Source organism: Neoarius graeffei, chromosome 20 (genome assembly GCF_027579695.1).
Source record: "Neoarius graeffei isolate fNeoGra1 chromosome 20, fNeoGra1.pri, whole genome shotgun sequence".
In the NCBI taxonomy this organism is placed as follows: domain Eukaryota; kingdom Metazoa; phylum Chordata; class Actinopteri; order Siluriformes; family Ariidae; genus Neoarius; species Neoarius graeffei.
Genome location: NC_083588.1, coordinates 10,580,446 through 10,600,215, shown reverse-complemented (window position 1 = coordinate 10,600,215; position 19,770 = coordinate 10,580,446). Strand labels below are relative to the sequence as shown.

Sequence of the window (19,770 nt, the reverse complement as noted above, 5' to 3'; positions counted from 1 at the left end):
CACGGTTTGTAAACAGACTAACACGTGGTTAGGACGCCCTGCATTCGGAAATAAAATGTATTGAAACAAGATGACGCATACTAGCTATGGGGATGGGTATCAGCTCAAAAAATTCAGGAAGGGGAGTGGATTAAATGATTCCTGAACCAGCACATCGACCTGTGTCACTTTAATTTTGATGTTTATTACCTTCATGATTTATTCATATTTTTGCGTTTTTTTTTTATCAGATATTTGTCCTATTTTTTTATGATCCTTCTTTATTTTATTTTTTCATTGATTATTCTTTTCTACATTTTTCTTTCTTTCTGTTCATTACTAATTTCATCGTTCCTTTTTCATTCGGTCTTTCTTTCTTTATCATAATCTTTATTACCTGCATTTATTTATTCATGTTTTTTCATCAGGCAGATTTTCTTTTTTGTTTTTGTTTTTTTCTTAACCACTTTTTCTTTCTTTGCTCCTTCCGTCAGCTTTACTTTTTCTTCCTTGCATTTTCTTTGCAAGTTCTTGAAATTTCATCTTTATTACCTGCATTATTTCTTCATTTTTTTCCCCAGACATGTCTTGTTTTTTCAAAAATTATTCTTCTACATTTTTCCTCTTATTAATTTCATTGTTCCTTTTCCACTTTGTTTTTCTTTCTTTGTTCCTTCCATCAGCTTGACTTTTTCATCCTTGCATTTTCTGTTTTTTTTTTTTTTGAATCTTTATTCCCTACGAGTCATTTTTTGCTGTTTTCCATCAGATATATATGTCTTATTCATTTTATTATTCCTTCTGTATTTAATTTTGAATTGATTATTTTTTTTATACATTTGTCTTTCTTTCTTTCTTAATTTTGTTCCTTATTTCATCATTTTTTAATTCCGTCATCTTTTTTTTTTTTTAAATATGTTCTTCTTTTGGTAAACAGTGCTTTCTGGAGCTCTGTCATGTTCTGAGCCTCATGTTTTCTCTCAGTAGACTTTCCCACACCAAAGACTGAATTACAGCAGAGATTCCATGTTCTCTACCTGGGAATGACGTCTGTGTCTCGTCCCATTGGTAACACACACACACACGCACAAATTCCCTTGCCTAAACATAGTTTACAGTCTCCAGACTGACACTCTCTTTCTCTCTGTGTCTCAGGGATGGACATTATAAACGGAGCAATTGACAGTCTGCTGTCGTCCACGGGGAAGGATGACTGGACCGCAGTGTTGCTGAATGTGGAAGATGCGACAGTCAGCGTTATCAAAGAGAAGGTCAATTTCTTCATCCACACACATTATGTGCGTGTGTGTGTTTAGGAGAGGGAAGTAGGAGTGCGGAAAAAAAATGTCCGTTGTATTTCTTGTTGTTTACGGGCCTTGGCCATGAGAGAGAAATAAAAAAAAAGGCAAGAAAGGGACGGAAGATGTCAAGACAAAATGAACGCAGCAACTCATTCCTGTGTGTGCATGTATGTGTGTGTGTGCAGGAAGAGGAGGAGGAAGTGCTGGTGGAATGCCGCGTGCGTTTTCTGTCGTTTATGGGCGTCGGTCGTGACGTGCACACATTCGCCTTCATCATGGACACGGGCAACCAGCACTTCCAGTGTCATGTGTTCTGGTGTGAGCCCAATGCAGGGAGTGTGTCTGAAGCTGTGCAGTCTGCCTGCGTGGTAAGCCTCACACACTTCTGTCTGACATAATCATTTCAGGTCTTTTATATTGCGCTATATTGTGACTCCGATATATCGTCCTGGCCCTCACACAGTCACTTGCAAACAAGATGGCTCAAGCATGTTTGGGACTCATTTGTGCGTGCACAAGATAAAGGTTGTCTCGTTTTATCTCCGCAACTTCTCATTTCAGCTGAATTTGATGATTCGAGGATTTGTAAGCGAACCGGCTAACAATGTGTTCATTTAAATAGCTGTAGCTTCTTTGGAAATCCGTGTAATACGTTTGAATCAATATATCAGGTGCTGAGGGTGCTAATACTTTTGACACACACACAGATAATTTATACTGGTGCTACAGGACTGTTCTGAATCTCTGTCTCGGTCTCTTTTCCAGCTGCGCTATCAGAAATGCCTGGTCTCTCACTCTTCCTCTCAGAGGTCCTCCACCTGCTCCTCTCCGTCTTCTTCGGACTCTGTGACTCGCCGCGTCACGACCAGCGTGAAGCGCGGCGTCCAGTCCATCATAGACACTCTGAAAAAGAAGCCCGCCCCTGAGCTTCCCCACCAATGACAGTGCAGCTCGGCGACCATCACCGGCAGGACATGTAAATAAAAACAGTAAACTCTGTACGGCCAAGGGGAAACACATGATCCAAACCCAGGAAGAAGTGGAACGGAACGGAAGGCCTGATGGGTGAAGCTTCACCCGTTGCTCTTTGAACTCTGACCGTCTCTCGGCGTTCCCTGAAGCATGCCTTGGACAAAAACACACAATTACACTCACTTTTAAGCTGACAGACACACAAACCACGATGTGTTTAAGCGGTGATTATTACTTTGTTCCCATCATGTTGTTGATATCAGTGAAGACATCAACATTTTCGTGTCTGACGTCATAATTGCGTTAAACTTTACAATTTCGGCTGTTCTGAACATCTCAGCGTGTCAGGATGAGCCGCGATACAAAACGACGCGGTCATTTCCGCCAGTTAGGTTGAAAACACAGAAACATGACTGCGTGGGTGAAATGTCAAGTCCGCCAGGTTCGCTTCGAGAATCATTTGCACGTGATTCAAGTCTGATTTATGGAGCTCGAAGTGGCTCTGGGGTGTCAGACCCACTGTTCCCGCAACAACCGTCTAAAATTCTCCTTTAAGTAAAACAATATGTTGCATTAATATACAGTAGCATGTTAATTTTTTAAAAAATGATATCTGTCTCATAAATTGCGCTCCTTTCAGCGCCCCCTACTGGTAAAGTCTCATGTCGTGTTTGTCCCATTGGTGTTGCTGATATTCATGATTGATTGTTTTTTGAGCTTAAGGTTTTCATGCGTTCCTGATCTGATTTGTTGACGAGACTCTTGGTGATGTGGTTGATAAGTTGAGAATACTTGAGAACGAGGTGTTGAGTTCAGTCCTTTGACCAACACCGAGATGATTTCAGTCCATCAGAAACTCGGAATTTCCAAAATTCCGACATTGATTCTTCTGCAAGAACATCCTTTCCAGTACGTCCTGACGTCGCATCTTGATGGGATTTTTAACGTGGCATTCTTGTAAAAGTAACATACCTTTCGATAAACTTGTGTGTAACTGCGACTGTACACCTAACAATTAAGCTAAGCAAGAATGGGCAACTAAGCTAATGTAAAAATGATTCCTGTGCAACCTTTTGGTTAAGGCTTGTTTCGTATGGGCGTGTAGCGACTTGTGGGTGTGGCATATCCAGCTGTTTTTAAAATTACGATGTCAAGAAATGTCAAAGTCTATTTCAAGCCTACTGCATAATTCATTCACTGTTATTTTTGTTTGAAGGATGTTTTAATATGACAATAAAACCCAAGACAAGATGAAACTGCAGTTACCTTTTCTCCATTTTAGCGCCAATGTCGAGCGAGAACGAGAAGCAGGGAAGGAACTGAAGTTCGGATTGGTTCGAAGATTTTAATTATTTGCATAAGGTGGAAAAGTTGTCGAATCAAAACTCAATGCAACAAGCAAACCCAGACAATGAACGCTTGACTCTCACTTTGTCAACATGAATTGGGGGGGGAGGAGCGTCTTAGAGTCTGGAAAATACAGTAAGCAAAGTGTAACTCACCTGGGTCCCTCACTCACCATATTAAATGTCCAAAATGTCCCTGTGCTAATAAAGGCATTTCAAAAACATGCAGGTGTGTTTAGGGTTAATTCTGTTTTTAGATTTTAGCCTCGAGAATAAAACGGATATAAATTATTCGACAAAAACAGAATGTCATTTGGTCATTGAATGGAAACACAAGAAGAAACAAAGATCATACTTTTGGCACTATTACATGGCTTCGTGTGTGTCTGTGTGTATATATATACACACTGCATGTATGTGTGTTAGAGCCACGGGCGTGTGCTGCTCCAGAATCGTGTGTGCGTTGGCGCGGCTGAGCGTGACCAGTTCCTCCACTTCTGGTCCAACAGAGGGGTTTTGACCTTGACTGGAACGGATGCTGGACAAAGAGATGGGAACTGAGGAGGAGGAAATGAAATCAACCCAGGACGCAGGACTTCCTGTCTGCCTCTGGGTGGGGCAGGAGGCGGAGCTACAGGACCAGCAGCTCGGCGGCCGCTGGGGATATTCAGGGTCCTATAGGATGGTGCAGGGCCCTTGGTAAGGGAGGTGACGGAGAGTCCGTTGATGGCCGAGGCAGAGCTTGTGTTGAATAAGATGGGGTCCGTGGTGAAGCCAAGGACGGTGTTGGAAGGAGTAGAGGAAGCTTGGCCAAAGAAGGCTGGGCTTGTATAAGACAAGGTGATGCTTGAGGAGGAGGAGGAGGAGGAGGGTCCTGCGATGAAGGAGGCATGGCTTGGATTGGAGAAGGTGGAGGTTGCGTAGGAAGAGGCAGGCTTGTATGAGTGCTGATAGGTTGGTTTGGATTTTCCCGAGACTGAGAAAGAGAAAGAGATGGACAAAAAAAAGGACAGATCAGGATGCAAGAGAGATGGAGAAAAATTCTATCAAACTAGGTTTCATAATTACATTAAACCAAATTCAAAAGCCAACACTTTTTTTTTTCTTCACAAAACACACAATAGGACCAAAATTTTAAAGTGCCATTCCACCATTGGATGTATTCTTTGGCATAAAATACAATATATTTTGACAACATATATAAACGGTATCACTAGATAGAGAAATCTTTTAGCTTCAAAATGATATATCAAACATAATTTTTTGACAACGACAAGTATATTAATTTTGCGACCAAAGTCACCTACCCTTTTCATTTCCGCACATGATGTCATCGGCAGGTTCTCCTTCTTGTGTACCACGTGACGTGTGACGTGGCACATATTATCAGCAATGGCGGATAGAACGCGATAAAAATAATACCAATAAATCTAGCTAATACCAATAAATCTAGCTAACTGAAAGATTAACTCAAAAATTTTCGCAATTTTTTTGGCCCCCATATACGAGGAGAAATGACTCTCTCACTTTGGGGGTTTCCTGGTCTAAAAATAGACCGACACGTGGTACACAAGAAGGGGAACCCGCCGATGACATCACGTTTCACTACCGCGCGGAAATTAAAAGGGTAGGTGACTTTGGTCACAAAATTAATATACTTGTCGTTGTCAAAAAATTATGTTTGATATATCATTTTGAAGCTAAAAGATTTCTCTGTCTAGTCATGTTGTCATAAAATATATTGTATTTTATGCCAAAGAATACATCCAATGGTGGAATGGCACTTTAAGGACCCCTTATGATCACACCCACATGTGATTCTTCCCCAAACTGTTGCCACAAAGTTGGAGGCACCCAATTGGATCGAATGTCTTTGTATGCTGGCGCATTACAATTTCCATTCACTGGAACCAAGAAGCTCAAATTTGTTCCAGCATGACAAAGCACCTGTGCACAAGGCAAGCTCTGAGAAGACATGGTTTACCAAGTTTGGCTTGGGAAAGACCCGAGTATCCTGCACAAAGCCCTGACATCAACCCCAGTGAACACATTTGGAACGAAACGAAACACAGACTGCACCCCAGGCCTCCTCACACATCATCTCATTCATACTTTTCTGGCTGAATGATCACAAATCCCCACAGCCACGCTCCAAAATCCAGAGGAAAGTCTTCCTAGAAGAGTGGAGGTTTTTACAAGAGCAAAGACGGGACTAAACGTGGAATGGGATCTTGAACGGATACCACATGGGTTTCTACAAACCTTTGGCCATACAGTGTAGATGCTACGATTTGTCCACATGCGTCAACATGTATCATTAGAGGTCGCAAGATTTTCAGACTATGGCATACGGTGTAATGCAGAAGCCATTTGTATTCAGTTGGCGCTGGTGACACAAACAACGAGAGACACAAAATGGGCGGAGCAACACACACAACTTTGTGCAAATGAGACGCAGCGAAACAGCAAACTGTGATGATGCAGAGAAGGAAAAACAAATCTTGCTCCATCACAAAGCTTAGCCTGAGGGTGCCTGCTATCAAGTGTGTGTTTGAGTGTGTTACCCTGAGGCGAGTGTGTGCTGTTTGTTCTCTCCTGTGCCGCTGTTGGAGCCGAGCTCTTCGCTTTCGCCTCACGGTTTAGAAACTCTGCCACCTGCGACTGGCTGCTAACGGAGACGTGGGGTCGGCGGCGAGATTGATGAGCAGGTCCTTTGCGTGTCTGTCGGCCACGTCCTTCTTTCTTCATCGGCTGAATCCCGTCCAGCAATCCGCTAGCGGTGGCCCGAGCGATAACTTCTTGTGGCGTCTCAGTTATTTCTGGCTCCAGCTGTAGAGGAGATGAAGAGGTAAACTATTTTCTCCGTGGAGAAAATTGCACGTTATATAAAACTTCCTTGAGGCCAATTCACACATCTTAAATCAACAACAAAGTTGATTATTTTTCCCGCACAGCACATTCGGAAGTGTTTCGTTCCTCTGATGTGACAGCATTTCGAAGTTAATAAGACAATTATGTCATATTTCCAAGAAACTCGAGACCTTCCTGTCGCGGAAAACTTTCCCTTACAAAACGCTGACAGTAAAGACTCCTATGATCTGAATTAAAGCCAGAACTAGAGTCACAGCAGCTGTCGTAGAAAATTTTGACCAATCACATTCAAGTTTCTTCTAATTTGTCTCCTGCTCGCGTAGCAGGAATCTGATTGATCGTTTTGCAAAAACGCTAACCGTCGTGACTAAAGCCTAGGTCACAACCGGACGTACAATTTTTTGGCCGTGCAATTTTTGGCATTTCCCAAATCGCTGCGTTTTTTTTTTTTTGTTCGTGGAGAAAGACGCACAGACGCACGTTGGCCGTAAGTTTGTCTTGCAACCTGAAAAAAATGTAAGCGCCCGTAGAGTTTGTTTGACATTACAAAGAACCTCTGCGGCCAGTCTATGGCTCGAAAATCAGCACGTCACGCGCACCCTCCGTGCGTTTCACGCGTGCCCTCCATGCGTTTCTTGCGTTTTTTGCACGTAGACCGGCCGTAGGAGCACGTACGACCGGTTGTGACCTATGGTAGGCTTTAGGATGATTTACATCCCTGATGCAATGTTGTAGACCATCAAGTGCAAACACCTCCAGAGTTCCACACTTCATTTCTTGGTGGCCTGATCACATCAGGTATTTTATACTCTCCCTGCATGAACACACTGCTCACGCTGATAGTACACGAAGTACATCATTTTCGATGCTAATTAGAACAGTCTAATCTCTGCATGAATCCTGCTGCGTGTGAATGTGTGTCTGTGGACCCTGCTGGATCGCTTGCTGTCTCAGCAGGAATCTACTTACTCGGGGTGAATAATTCAATCTTTCTTAGACGTGTGTTGGGGTCATGATGTCTTGCCAGCCTGATGCTAATACAGAAAGACAAGGTTGCAATGAAATATTTAATATCCTCTTGCTCTCTGTTATTTCCTTTTTGTTTTTTTGCCTTCCTTCTCTCTCTCTCTCTCCATAAAATCGGAAAACCAGTCAGTTATTTATATTTGTCAAACGTGGCCCAAACACAAGGTCACAAACAGCCACGATCACCAACATATGCAAATCTAACTGCCAAAAAATGAAACCAGTGAATCCCGACTTTCAGAAAACACCAAACGCTCACTTTTCAAGTGGTTAAAGTCATGAAAACTCAGTTGCTTGGCAACAAATGCAGTATTGAGAATGTGGAAGCTAGTTCATGACACTGCTGTGATTTGGCTAGCTAGCTAGCATGTACCCATCAAGTCCTGGATTGAAGACAAAGTAAAGGTGGAGGGTCAGTGGAAACAAGACAAAAACATCAGAAATATACACATTTCACTCAGACGTGTTGGTAAATCGTGAAAAAAAAAAAAGACAGCGTCAATCACGAACCAAACATCACTCGCGACAAAAAAATGCTATCAATGGAAACATTTACTAGCGCAAGGTTTCACTGATGCTTGTTGGAGTTACTTCCCTGGAACAAAATAGGAGCTAATTTAAAAAAAATAAAAAATCTCCAAATTATGCCAGAGTCATACAATGTGAGCTTGGCATCAATAGAATTTGCATGGAATGGAAATGCTGTGCCATGGAAAATTCAAGAAGCTGCCTGATTCTCACTTTACTTTCGCGAATTAGACCCATCCTCCTCTCCATTTGTGTTGTTCAGTCAGTTTTATGGGCCTCTGGTGCAGAGCGAGAGATGCACTCGAAAGCCCTCTACTGTATGCTACGGTTAAACGGGAACAGGCTCTGGAGAGCGAAACAGCAGCCGGTAAAATTTCCAACTTGAATCTAATTGCAATTTTATGAGGCATTTTTAAGTGGCCCACAATAATCTTTATTCCGGTGCTTTATAGCATCGCGTGTTTGAGAATGTGAGATAAAGCACCCATTAAATTACTTTGATTACATTTTCAGGTGCATCAGTGAGGAAATGAATGTGATTGATGTGCACAATATGATTGTGGCGCTCGCATTATACACGTGGGAAAAAAAACGTGAAATGCAGAAGCACGGAGTTTGAATGATGGCTTTAGTATTTGAAAGGTTTTACCATTTAATGTGGCGTGTGATTGCTGCCTTTCAGTGATTCTTGAAAACATGTCTTTGAGACATCTGCCCCATTGGATCGTGCTCAATCTTTACATTTTGCGATTCTCCAATGCTGATCCAGAGAAAAATTCATTCTGCAACACTCGATTAAATAGTTCCCATCCTGCCATGCTAACGCATCGGATTTCTCCATTTTGCCATGCTAGTTCAACAAATCTTCCCAGTTTGCTTTGCTAATGCTGCAAAATTTCCCCCTTTATCCATGCTAATGCGTCAAGTGTTCCCATAATAACAATAATAATCCAACAAATTCTGCAATTTCACTCTGCGAATATATGAAATTCTCATTTTGCCATGATAATGAACTAGTTTGTCCTTTTTTTTGTGATGTAATCCAGAACATTTTCCCATTTTGCCATGCTAGTCTATGAATTATCTCTATTTGGCCATGTTAAACCAACACATTTTCCCCATTTTGCATTGCTAATTCATGACTTACGCCAAAATGGTCACATTCATCCAGACAAAGTTCTCATTTTGCATTGTTCACCCATGACAGTTTTCTCCATGCTGCCAATTGAATCCATTAGATTTTCCAATTTGCCAGGGGAAGCTCATAAATCTTACAAGCCCAATTTTCAGAAAAGTTGGGACATTGTTTTTATTGCATTTTGGAAAATACAAACAGCCAGTTGTTGTTGTTTTTTTTTTCCCAAAAACCAAAACTCATGAATTTTGGCACAAAGGAGTGAGTCACGACCCAACCTTGCTTGCAAAAGCTGAGTCTTTGGTGCGTGCTCCTTTTATACCCAATCATGACCCTATCACCTGTTCCCAATTAACCTGCTTATTGTGGAGTTTTCCAAAATGGTGTGACTTGAATATCCTATAAACTTTTACATTTTATTTTGCCTCTGTCCCAACTTTTTTTTTTTTGAGTGTGTTGCATGCATCAAATTTTAACTTCGTTGATGTTGACAAAACACCATTAAGCTGGTCTGGAAAACGACTGAAAACCTTCTCTTTGTCCTTTTGTCAGTTAAATAAAGATTCACGTGAAATCAACAAATCACAGATTTTTGTTTTTATTGCATTTTGGAAAACATCCGGGCGGCACAGTGGTGTAGTGGTTAGCGCTGTCGCCTCACAGCAAGAAGGTCCTGGGTTCGAGCCCCGGGGCCGGCGAGGGCCTTTCTGTGCGGAGTTTGCATGTTCTCCCCGTGTCCGCGTGGGTTTCCTCCGGGTGCTCCGGTTTCCCCCACAGTCCAAAGACATGCAGGTTAGGTTAACTGGTGACTCTAAATTGACCGTAGGTGTGAATGTGAGTGTGAATGGTTGTCTGTGTCTATGTGTCAGCCCTGTGATGACCTGGCGACTTGTCCAGGGTGTACCCCGCCTTTCGCCCGTAGTCAGCTGGGATAGGCGCCAGCTTGCCTGCGACCCTGTAGAAGGATAAAGCGGCTAGAGATAATGTGATGTGTGATGTGGAAAATATCCCCACTTTTCCGGAATTGAGGTTTGTATTTTCTCAGGCGACGCCATCAAATTTTCCAATATTGGCATACTAATGTCTCAATTGGCATACTAATGCTACACTGCCATAATAATGTCTCAGTTTCATTTTTTCCATGCTACTCCATCAAATTCATCCATTTTTATCTTACTGCTAGTCTAAAAAACTTCCCCATAGTGTCATGTTGATCCGTTCAATTTCCCAACTGCGACAATCTGAAGACTGAATTTTGGTGAACGGGAACTCGGTGAACATTGTTCCATGCGAGCGAATTCACACTTGAATCCGTACAAGCCTGAACCCACTCAACACTCTCAATCTCTGTGGATGGACTGCACTCTGCCTCAGTTCGAGGTTGTTTTGGATTAAAAAAAAAAGTGTTCATATCTCTTCAGAAACCCTTACTTTCGAAGAGGACTGTATTTCAACCTGCGTAACTTGTCTGTGGAAACTTCAAATAGTGTGTGTGTGTGGTTTTTCTCTGAGGCAGCTGTGCACATTTATACCACTCTTCAAACACAAGGAAAGTTAATTGAGCATCATATGCAACATGTAATCACTACCGTTCAACAATTCACATTGAAGGGAAGTAACAGTCTTAATAATATACATCACGTTTGTGTCCGTTAGATCAGGGGTTCTCAAACTTTTCTGCTTTAAGGCCCACCTATTCATACTTGTCACGAGTTGAGGCCCATTAAAAACAGATCCCCGATTTATTTTGGCTCATCTATTCTAGCATACCCTGTCCACACTCGGGATTTTGTACCGATACGAAACTACTTTCGTACCGCAACACCTGTCCACACTAGCAACTATACCGGTACTGTAGCGGTATAACTGTATCGGTACGAAACCCACAAATGTATGGGTTTCGTACCGGTACAGTATCGGTACTGTAGCGCTTCGCTGTAGTGTGGACAGATGAAGCGGCTCTTTATCGATACAAATATCATGCGCAAGCGCAATGAACCATTCCTACGTCTTCCGGGTTATTCATACAATACAATACGCCCGTGCTTTCCAGCTGTAAATAAAACATCAAAATGGCTCAAAACGACCATGGAGCTACATAGAGCAAAGAAAGGGGGGAGAAAGGGAGAGGGGGAGGGAGGGGGAAAGAGGGAGGAAGAAAGGAGGAAGAGGGAGAAAGGGAGGGGGGAGAAAGGGAGATTCGTTTTCTTTGTTTCTTTCTCAACTGCCTCGCACGTTTTATACGATTCGACTGAATAAATGACCACCAGAAATACAGACTGTACACTGACAACAAAAAGCACACACACGTTGTTTCATCCGCCATATTCTCGGAAGGAAGTTACTCGGTAACCACGGAAACATTTCGAGCACGCGCATTTCAACTACCGTGAAAGAAAACCGCAAACATTTCTCGCTAGTGTGGACAGATGTACTAAACTGTACCGGTATACTTTGTATCAATACAGTTATACCACTTTCGTTCCGGTATAAGTGTGAACACAGCATTAGAATCTGATAATCTGTTGTAAAGTGTATTAATGGGATGCAACATCACTCCCTGTGACAGATGGGAACCCAGGAATGAAATTCATGCAATAAAAACAAACTGTTTTTTAATTGTAGTTATTGTGTTTTAAAACTGTATGGATGTACCAGAAGCCAACATAAAACCATGCACGTGGGACATTCTCAGTCAAAAGGGATTAATGATCCAAAAGTGGAGTCTGGTCCATTAACACAAGAACTTATTGCCATGATTGTGTACAGCAAACAAGCAAGTGATTAAAACCAAGAAGGACACTCAAAAGAAGTGGATATCGAAACCACTCAATGGGATGAGATCCTTACACGCGAACAAAGAAGGATTTTTCCTATGAATTGGAAAATGATCCATCCGTTGAGTTCCAAACTACCTGGTGCTGCAGACATCGTTCTATACGGACACACAGATGAAAACCTGGAAGAGCATGGAGGTGTACAAGTTTTTATACGTGGCTGGTGAAAGATCTGGGGATCAGGACACTACAAGATAAATCCTGTATTGTTTATGCCCGGGTAGGGAGGAATTTTGGGGCTTTTTGTCCGCGTCTTTGAGATGGTTTCTAGGACGCTACAAGTTTTAGTATCGGGTGTCAACAAACCACAGCCGCTTGATTCCCAGTCCTCCCTGCTCTTTTCTTCCAGGTAAATCATTCACAAAGATCCACAGAAACACCTTTAAAGACCTGGGTATTACATGTATTATATACTCATTGGTTTACAATATGGCGACCACAATCAAACAGTAAACAAAGACACATCTGAGGACTGAAGCGATTCCTGAGCTTCAAAACATCATGAATTAATGGAAAATGATGAGAAAAGTGATTTGCAAAGCCATCCATTATCTGCAGCTGCTTTATCTTGTCCTACAGGGTCGCAGGCAAGCTGGAGCCTATCCCAGCTGACTACGGGCGAAAGGCGGGGTACACCCTGGACAAGTTGCCAGGTCATCACAGGGCTGACACATAGACACAGACAACCATTCACACTCACATTCACACCTACTGTCAATTTAGAGTCACCAGTTAACCTAACCTGCATGTCTTTGGACTGTGGGGGAAACCGGAGCACCCGGAGGAAACCCACGCGGACACGGGGAGAACATGCAAACTCCACACAGAAAGGCCCTCGTCGGTCGCTGGGCTCTAACCCGGACCTTCTTGCTGTGAGGCGACAGCGCTAACCACTACACCACCGTGCCGCCATTTGCAAATCCAAATGAAACTAATCAAAGGAATTCACAAAACGTTCACGACATGATCACTGCAAACTCGAGCGTTCTTCGAGTCGGCTCCTTTCCATTGCAGTGAAAGGTTCAAGAGCCACCTTTCTCATCATCTTTTGGTAAAATCCTTTGCTCTTTCACCCTTTATCCCTTCACTGAGAGCCCGAAAGAAACTTTTATCAGTTTCATGGTTTGTTTGATTCGAGCGGGCCAAAACAATGCAAGCGTAGGGCGTTTTAACGACCAGCAAGGCGCCCCAGCGATCGTACCGCTGTGTGAACAGTGAGCTCAGTTGACCACCACTTCATATCTTGCATATCTAATGAGGTGGATGTGACGTCGGATGCAACCCAGCAGTTGTACCTTACGAAACGTGAGCTTCAACTTGGAAAAAAAAAATTTGTTTGTTGAAACATGTTTGAAATCCTGGTCGCCCATCGTGAGGCTATCGCACTGTTGAAGCAGTGTCACGAGCCGATTTACCTCAACCTGTCACATTACACATGCGCGAACACAGATACGGAAGAGAAAACAAACACTGAGCAGCACTTCCGGTCTCCTCTTCTTCTTCTTTTTCACGTTGCAGTTCCGGATACAAGAATCCGACGAGTCGTGTATGGAAGTACAGTGTGAGCAGTCAGATCGCATCCGAGCATTGGATCGTATAGTGTGAGAACAGGAATCGTAAGCTGCGTGCTGTTTACCCCTGCGATTCACTCGTACAGTGTGAGCAGCAGCTGAATACCGCGATTGAAAAAAATCGCACAGTGTATGCCCAGCTTTAGACATCATTCCCATGATCCAGTTTAGCAGCTATGAACAGTTTTCCCTCTTCAAGTAAATCAGGCAAACGAATTCGACAACTCCGTCCCTGTGTTGACAAACTAACCGACAGCTGTAGCTCTGACTGTTACAAAGCCCTGACACCAGTGCTTAATTTGTGAAGTGGGAGGTCCCGGAACGCAGGAGGTGGGTGGGTCCGGCGACTCAAAAAAAAAAAAAAAAAGGCGGGGGGCGGTTTACTATAACTTTACGCACACACGCCTATTGCATGACATGTATTGCAACAGCACTAGTTATCAAATCCTGGACAACAATGGACAACACTCAGAATGTTCTCCAAACAGGCACTCAAGTTCACTCTCGCTCTCCACACATACGTTAAGGCAGGGGTCGGGAACCTTTTTGGCTGAGAGAGCCATGTATTTTCAAAGACATTTTCGTGAGAGCCATATATAAAAAGTGACGCTGAATACAACTAAAATGCATTTTTACGTATGACCAAAATTTGAGTGTTTATATTATTCTTTTTCATAATGAAGAGGCTCTTGACATGCCGTCTTCCTCCTGTCCCCCGCTGAATATTTTGACGCAAACGTAGCTTGCAGTTCCCGCGATCTGGTACACTTGCAGCAGGTGCTGGTGCGGTGTCACTGTGTCCAACGTCGTCCATTTTAGGTCGTTTAGGATCCGGCTGTCCTGGGACTTTGAAAAATTTTAGTAAGCTTTCTTGGGTTTTTTTTGCCATTTTTTCCACAGCGCAAGCTAACGGCTACAAAAAACCCGGTGTTCTATTGAGCGGAAGTATACACCCCATGTCCCCCTCCCTCCCTCTTTCACATAGATTTTGTGGATGTCATAGGAGAGAAATCAACAACAGATATCAAAACCGAACACTAAACACATTTTTATTTACTTATTTATTTAATTTATTGTTTGATTTTTTTTCCCTTTGTGGTGGTCACGGAGGTGATCTGATCCATTTAAATAGCTGCCGAACACCGAATGAAATGAAAATAGCTGCCGGATCCGACGACGGAGGTTACGGATCTTGTTCCGTCATGTTCCGGCTCAAATTAAGCCCTGCCTGACACTCTTTATGTGAAATAAATGCCTCCTCACAGTAAAGATCACGTTTTCAAGTGATGACCTTTATCTTGAGTGTCACTGCAGTACCATACCTGTCAACCCTCCCGTTTTTCCCAGGAAATCCCTTATTTTGACTTATTTCCCGCTGTCTTCCCGTTTTTTTATTTTCCCGAAAATATCCCGTATTTTCACATTATATAAAAGTCCCGTATTTTCACAATATAAAAAAGTTGGTAGGTCCAGAATTCATGACGCGCCTCTGACAGGAGTTTACAGCAGGAAGTCGGGCCATGAATTCACGTCCCCGCCCTCTCAGGCATCAGTAATTACAGAACTACGTCCGGAGGCGAGGCTGAACAAGTGATTAGGTCCAGTGTTGCCAGATTGGGCGGTTTCAAGTGCATTTTGGCGGGTTTTGAACATATTTTGGGCTGGAAAACGTCAGCAGTATCTGGCAACACTGATTAGGTCTGAGGTGAAGATGGCGATGCTAATAGATAAGAAAAACATTAGCCTCTCTTTCTTTGATGATTTCAACAAGTGCGTGGCTGGAATGTTCCCAGACTCTTCCGTCGCAAAGAAATTTTCCATGGGGAAAACGAAAGCCTCCCAAATAATCAAAGGTAAGCTACACATGTTTACATTAAGTATGTCCTGGCTAAGACCTCATAAATAGCCTAGTGTAAACTAATTGGTGTATTAACTGTTTTATCCACTCACTGTCTATTTTATTTTCTATCTGAAACTTACCCATTTTAAATCACTCTTGGTTTAATATCTATCTATCTATCTATCTATCTATCTATCTATCTATCTATCTATCTATCTATCTATCTATCTAGTGTTCCGAGGCCATGACTATGGTAAAACCATAATAAATTGCAATGGAATTGAATTTATTGACTGGTTATATAATGACCTTTCTTATTTTAACATAAGATACGTATTTTAGCCCTTAATTTGGGAAATAACTGGTACCACTGAAAGCAAATAAAAATAAATGTATAGTTTATTCACAAATGCACTCTAAACCATAAGCATATTGAGTTTGGGTCTTGGCTATCACCAACATGCACCAGAGTACAGGAAATCACAAATACTAGATAGAAAATTGCCCCCCATTCAACTACACACCCACTTTTGGTGAAGGGTATGACTTTCCGAAATTTTCCCTTATTTTGAGTTAAAAATCTGGGAAATATCCCTTTTTTTCAAACCTCAAAGAGAAGTGCTTTAAGTGCATTAATACGACCTGGTGATTTAAATTACAGCTGACATTACTGTCAAAGCTGCTGCAGAAAATTAATCAACACCTCCTGAGCAAATAACCAAAAGAACCAGACCTCAAAGGCGTTATTTCTCAATTAGAGCCATGAATTTTAATTTAAATGACCTGATTTTTTGTTCTTGTTTATTACCGCAAACCCCTTGTGCATGACTTTAAACACAAATGACTTCTCAAAAAACGTGAAGTTAATCGCTAAGAGTTAATTTATGTGAATGTAAATTATGTTAATGGCCTGGAATATATGACTGGGAACTTTGCTACTCAGCTTCCATCTCCCCCGTGATCAAGACTTTCAGGTATGTAAGAGCAGGATTCAACACAATGTAGTGTGTGTGTGTGTGTGTGTGTGTGTGTGTGTGTGTGTGTGTGTGTGTGTGCACACATGGTGTTTGTCACAAACCTGGCGTGTGAGTACGGCCAAGAAGCAGCCGTTATTCTGATCAGAAGCTTCAAGCCTGAAAAAGTCAGCCTTCTTTTCTCCAACGCTGTCCTCTTTATCACACTGCAGGAGAGCTGGGTGGCTGGGCCTGACACACACACAAGTATTAGAAAAGTCACAAAACAGACATCTACACACGTATGATGATTGAGTGGAATAACTGTCCACATTCACTGGCTTTTGAGAAACAGAGCATTTTTATTTATTGCAAATTCGATAAATAAAAACTTGATACAAAACGTCCGACAAAATAATTTTCGCTTAGAATGTAGCCAAACCGGTGAAATAACCGTATCCATTTGTGAAAAATGCGATAATAATTATAATAATTCCTGAAAAAAAAAGATACGTTCTTACCATCAAATACTTTTATTCCATATTTTGTCACTTTTTTTGTATGATTTGGGGTTTTGTTTTCGAGTAGAGTTTTTATTTTGTCCTCGGTTGGGTTGGTTCAGCTACACGCGCCGCCATTTTGTTTTTCTCTCCTCACGGTATATGAGCTGATATCCTAGTCGGAGAGTAGCCAATCAGAGCGCACAATTGCTCATCTCCAGTGAATGTGGATAGAGAATATACACTACCGTTCAAAAGTTTGGGGTCACCCAGACAATTTTGTGTTTTCCATGAAAAGTCACACTTTTATTTACCACCATAAGTTGTAAAATGAATAGAAAATATAGTCAAGACATTTTTCTGGCCATTTTGAGCATTTAATCGACCCCACAAATGTGATGCTCCAGAAACTCAATCTGCTCAAAGGAAGGCCAGTTTTATAGCTTCTCTAAAGAGCTCAACTGTTTTCAGCTGTGCTAACATGATTGTACAAGGGTTTTCTAATCATCCATTAGCCTTCTGAGGCAATGAGCAAACACATTGTACCATTAGAACACTGGAATGATAGTTGCTGGAAATGGGCCTCTATGGAGCACTTGCATGTGACGTCACAGCCGATCCAGATTGTGACAGACGCCATCTTGTCGGTCAAACGCCATATTTCCGCCTTCTACTTCTACTTCTGGTTCTACTTCTGCTTTTACTTCTACCTTTTCTTCTGGAAAACCCTACTATATACAATTCTACTACAACGGCTGCAGCTACAAGCTCTCCCTACCTGTGCACGGTTTTTATGTTTTTTGTGTGTATTTTTGCGTGTTGTTCGTCTGTACCAGACTTCAATATCCACTACAACCATATGGACTTACTGGACATTGGTTTCCAGCAGAAAATGACGGTTTGTAGCGATTTCCATCGCATGCACAACATTCCGGACGAGATAGCGAGACCAGCGGGGTCTCCGTGGATTGTTATCGGAAGCAAAGCGAAGGAGGCGGTGTCGGGAGCGGAAGCAAAAGCGAGGCTACAGGCAGAGCCGGCCTGTTGACTAAGCTCAGAAAACAGCCACTCAAACCTCCACTGCTAAGCCTCTACCTCTCCAATGCCAGATCCATGTAAACAAGACGGACGATTTGGAATTACAGCTGGAATTACCTTATTCTATTCTATAATCGGCTGGTCAGTGCTATACTCAATACTTAAGTGACTTACCCATCCAATAAGGATTCTTGTTTACAAGATGCCACATCTGAGTCGCTGACAAATCCTGAATTTCTGTAAAGAAAACTGTCCAGAGATTTATAAGCACGCAGTGCTTCACCACTGAACAGCAAGGGAAAGTTAATGAGGTAATTATACACGTCCGGGTATTCCGCTGGCAGTTCAAAATCCGGTCATGAAAACTCCGTCCGGTAAGCCATAAGGATCACTAATCTGTAGGTCGTTTATTTTAGACATATATCTAGTTATCTGTTCATTAGAAAAATGAGCCGTGTAGTCTGTCGGTTGAAATTGATCCATTCTGTACACGACTGCAGCAGTATTCAGCTGTGTTTTTGACCGACAAGATGGCGGTTGTGTACTTTCCGGTCACGTGACTGCAAGATCTCTATACACCTATGGAGATATTGCACCAAAAACCAGACATTTGCAGCTAGAATAGTCATTTACTACATTAGCAATGTATAGAGTGGATTTCTGATTAGTTTAAAGTGATCTTCGTTGAAAAGAACAGTGCTTTTCTTTCAAAAATAAGGACATTTCAGAGTGACCCCAAACTTTTGAACGGTAGTGTATATTTTTATATTTCTAGAGAGAGAGAGCACAGAAGGCTCGGATTGGACTGGAGAAGGTGAGAGCAAACAGGAAACACACACTGAGAAACAAACACATACGTGAAAGTCTGTAGTTTGGAGTTGTCCTGCTCGGCGAGTGTGAGAGCGCTTTTCACCACTTCCTCGTTCTCCTCTGGAAGTGAGGAGCAGGTCGAGTACACCACGACTCGCACTTTTGGGACTGGGAAACGATATTGGAAAAACAGAAGGCATTTGCGTGGCACAAAAAAAAAAATCATCCCTGTGTAAAACGTTAAATTGGGACATGAAATAAAAAAAAGGAAGAAAAGATTATTTCTAATCCCGTCTTTGTGCCCTGTAGGCCTTTGTATTTCTCAAAAGTGGGGCCTACTAGTGTTTATATGAAACAATATAAATGATAATATTCACAGCTTTCAAGGCGAACCTTGAAAAAACTGTCTGATCCACATCCGATAAACAATTCACATTAACTGAACTGAAATTGACACTTGCGTTTCTGACTTCAGGTTTTTTAAAAATATGATTCTGAGCACTAAGATCTCGATATTTTTCATCAAAACAACTCCAGTTATATTCTAAAATAGTTATTTATTTACATGAATCGGTTTGATTTGAAAAAAATAAGTAGGTAAAGCTATGAAAACTCACTTCAAAGTCTCCCGTGAATCATAACATCAAAACAAGCAGATGGAAAATTTTGCTGAATCCTTCATCAGAAACAGTGAGAGCGAGAGAACATCCTGATAAAAGTTATCTGACTGATATTGACGAGTAATCCAGTCGGAAACCCATCAGAAGAGAGAGAGAGAGAGAGAGCCCGAGCGCTTTCCCGTTACTCAAAAAGAAAAGCGCCGGCAGTTTCCCGACGTCCCGCGAGCAGAGAGTGAACTCTGTTGTACCGACTTCAACCTGCCGTTACTCCCAAAATACTGAACAGATCTTAACCAGATGAATCTCTTTGGAAAGCAGAGATTAGAAGCTTTTGAATGATTGTATTCATGATAGAAAATATTCCAGAGTTAAGCAATGACAGATTTGGAAACTTAGATGAGCGTCTGCATGGACAATTTTCACAGCACGGCCAGCGAGCATCT

The 19,770-nt window shown here is 42.1% G+C and overlaps 2 protein-coding genes across 6 annotated transcripts in view; one reads left to right on the top strand and one right to left on the bottom strand.

Moving 5' to 3' along the window:
* Nucleotides 1–3,780, top strand: part of LOC132868377 (amyloid beta precursor protein binding family B member 2) — an 89,219-nt gene extending 85,439 nt beyond the window's left edge. Inside the window, exons 11-14 of one of the 3 annotated variants that reach the window (XM_060901216.1) lie at nucleotides 967–1,047; nucleotides 1,135–1,250; nucleotides 1,466–1,648; nucleotides 2,046–3,780. In XM_060901216.1, the coding sequence (XP_060757199.1) occupies nucleotides 967–1,047; nucleotides 1,135–1,250; nucleotides 1,466–1,648; nucleotides 2,046–2,222 (557 nt within the window). In that variant the 3' untranslated portion in view covers nucleotides 2,223–3,780. Of the gene's footprint in view, nucleotides 1–963; nucleotides 1,048–1,134; nucleotides 1,251–1,465; nucleotides 1,649–2,045 lie in introns of all 3 variants that reach the window. The other 2 variants (XM_060901215.1, XM_060901217.1) reach the window with 2 other exon arrangements.
* LOC132868380 (putative methyltransferase NSUN7) overlaps nucleotides 3,578–19,770 on the bottom strand; it is an 87,944-nt gene continuing 71,751 nt past the window's right edge. For all 3 annotated transcript variants that reach the window (XM_060901218.1, XM_060901220.1, XM_060901219.1), the window contains 4 exons: nucleotides 18,755–18,875; nucleotides 16,485–16,611; nucleotides 6,163–6,427; nucleotides 3,578–4,574 (listed from right to left, as the gene is read on the bottom strand). In XM_060901218.1, the coding sequence (XP_060757201.1) occupies nucleotides 4,021–4,574; nucleotides 6,163–6,427; nucleotides 16,485–16,611; nucleotides 18,755–18,875 (1,067 nt within the window). In that variant the 3' untranslated portion in view covers nucleotides 3,578–4,020. The remainder of the gene's footprint in view (nucleotides 4,575–6,162; nucleotides 6,428–16,484; nucleotides 16,612–18,754; nucleotides 18,876–19,770) is intronic.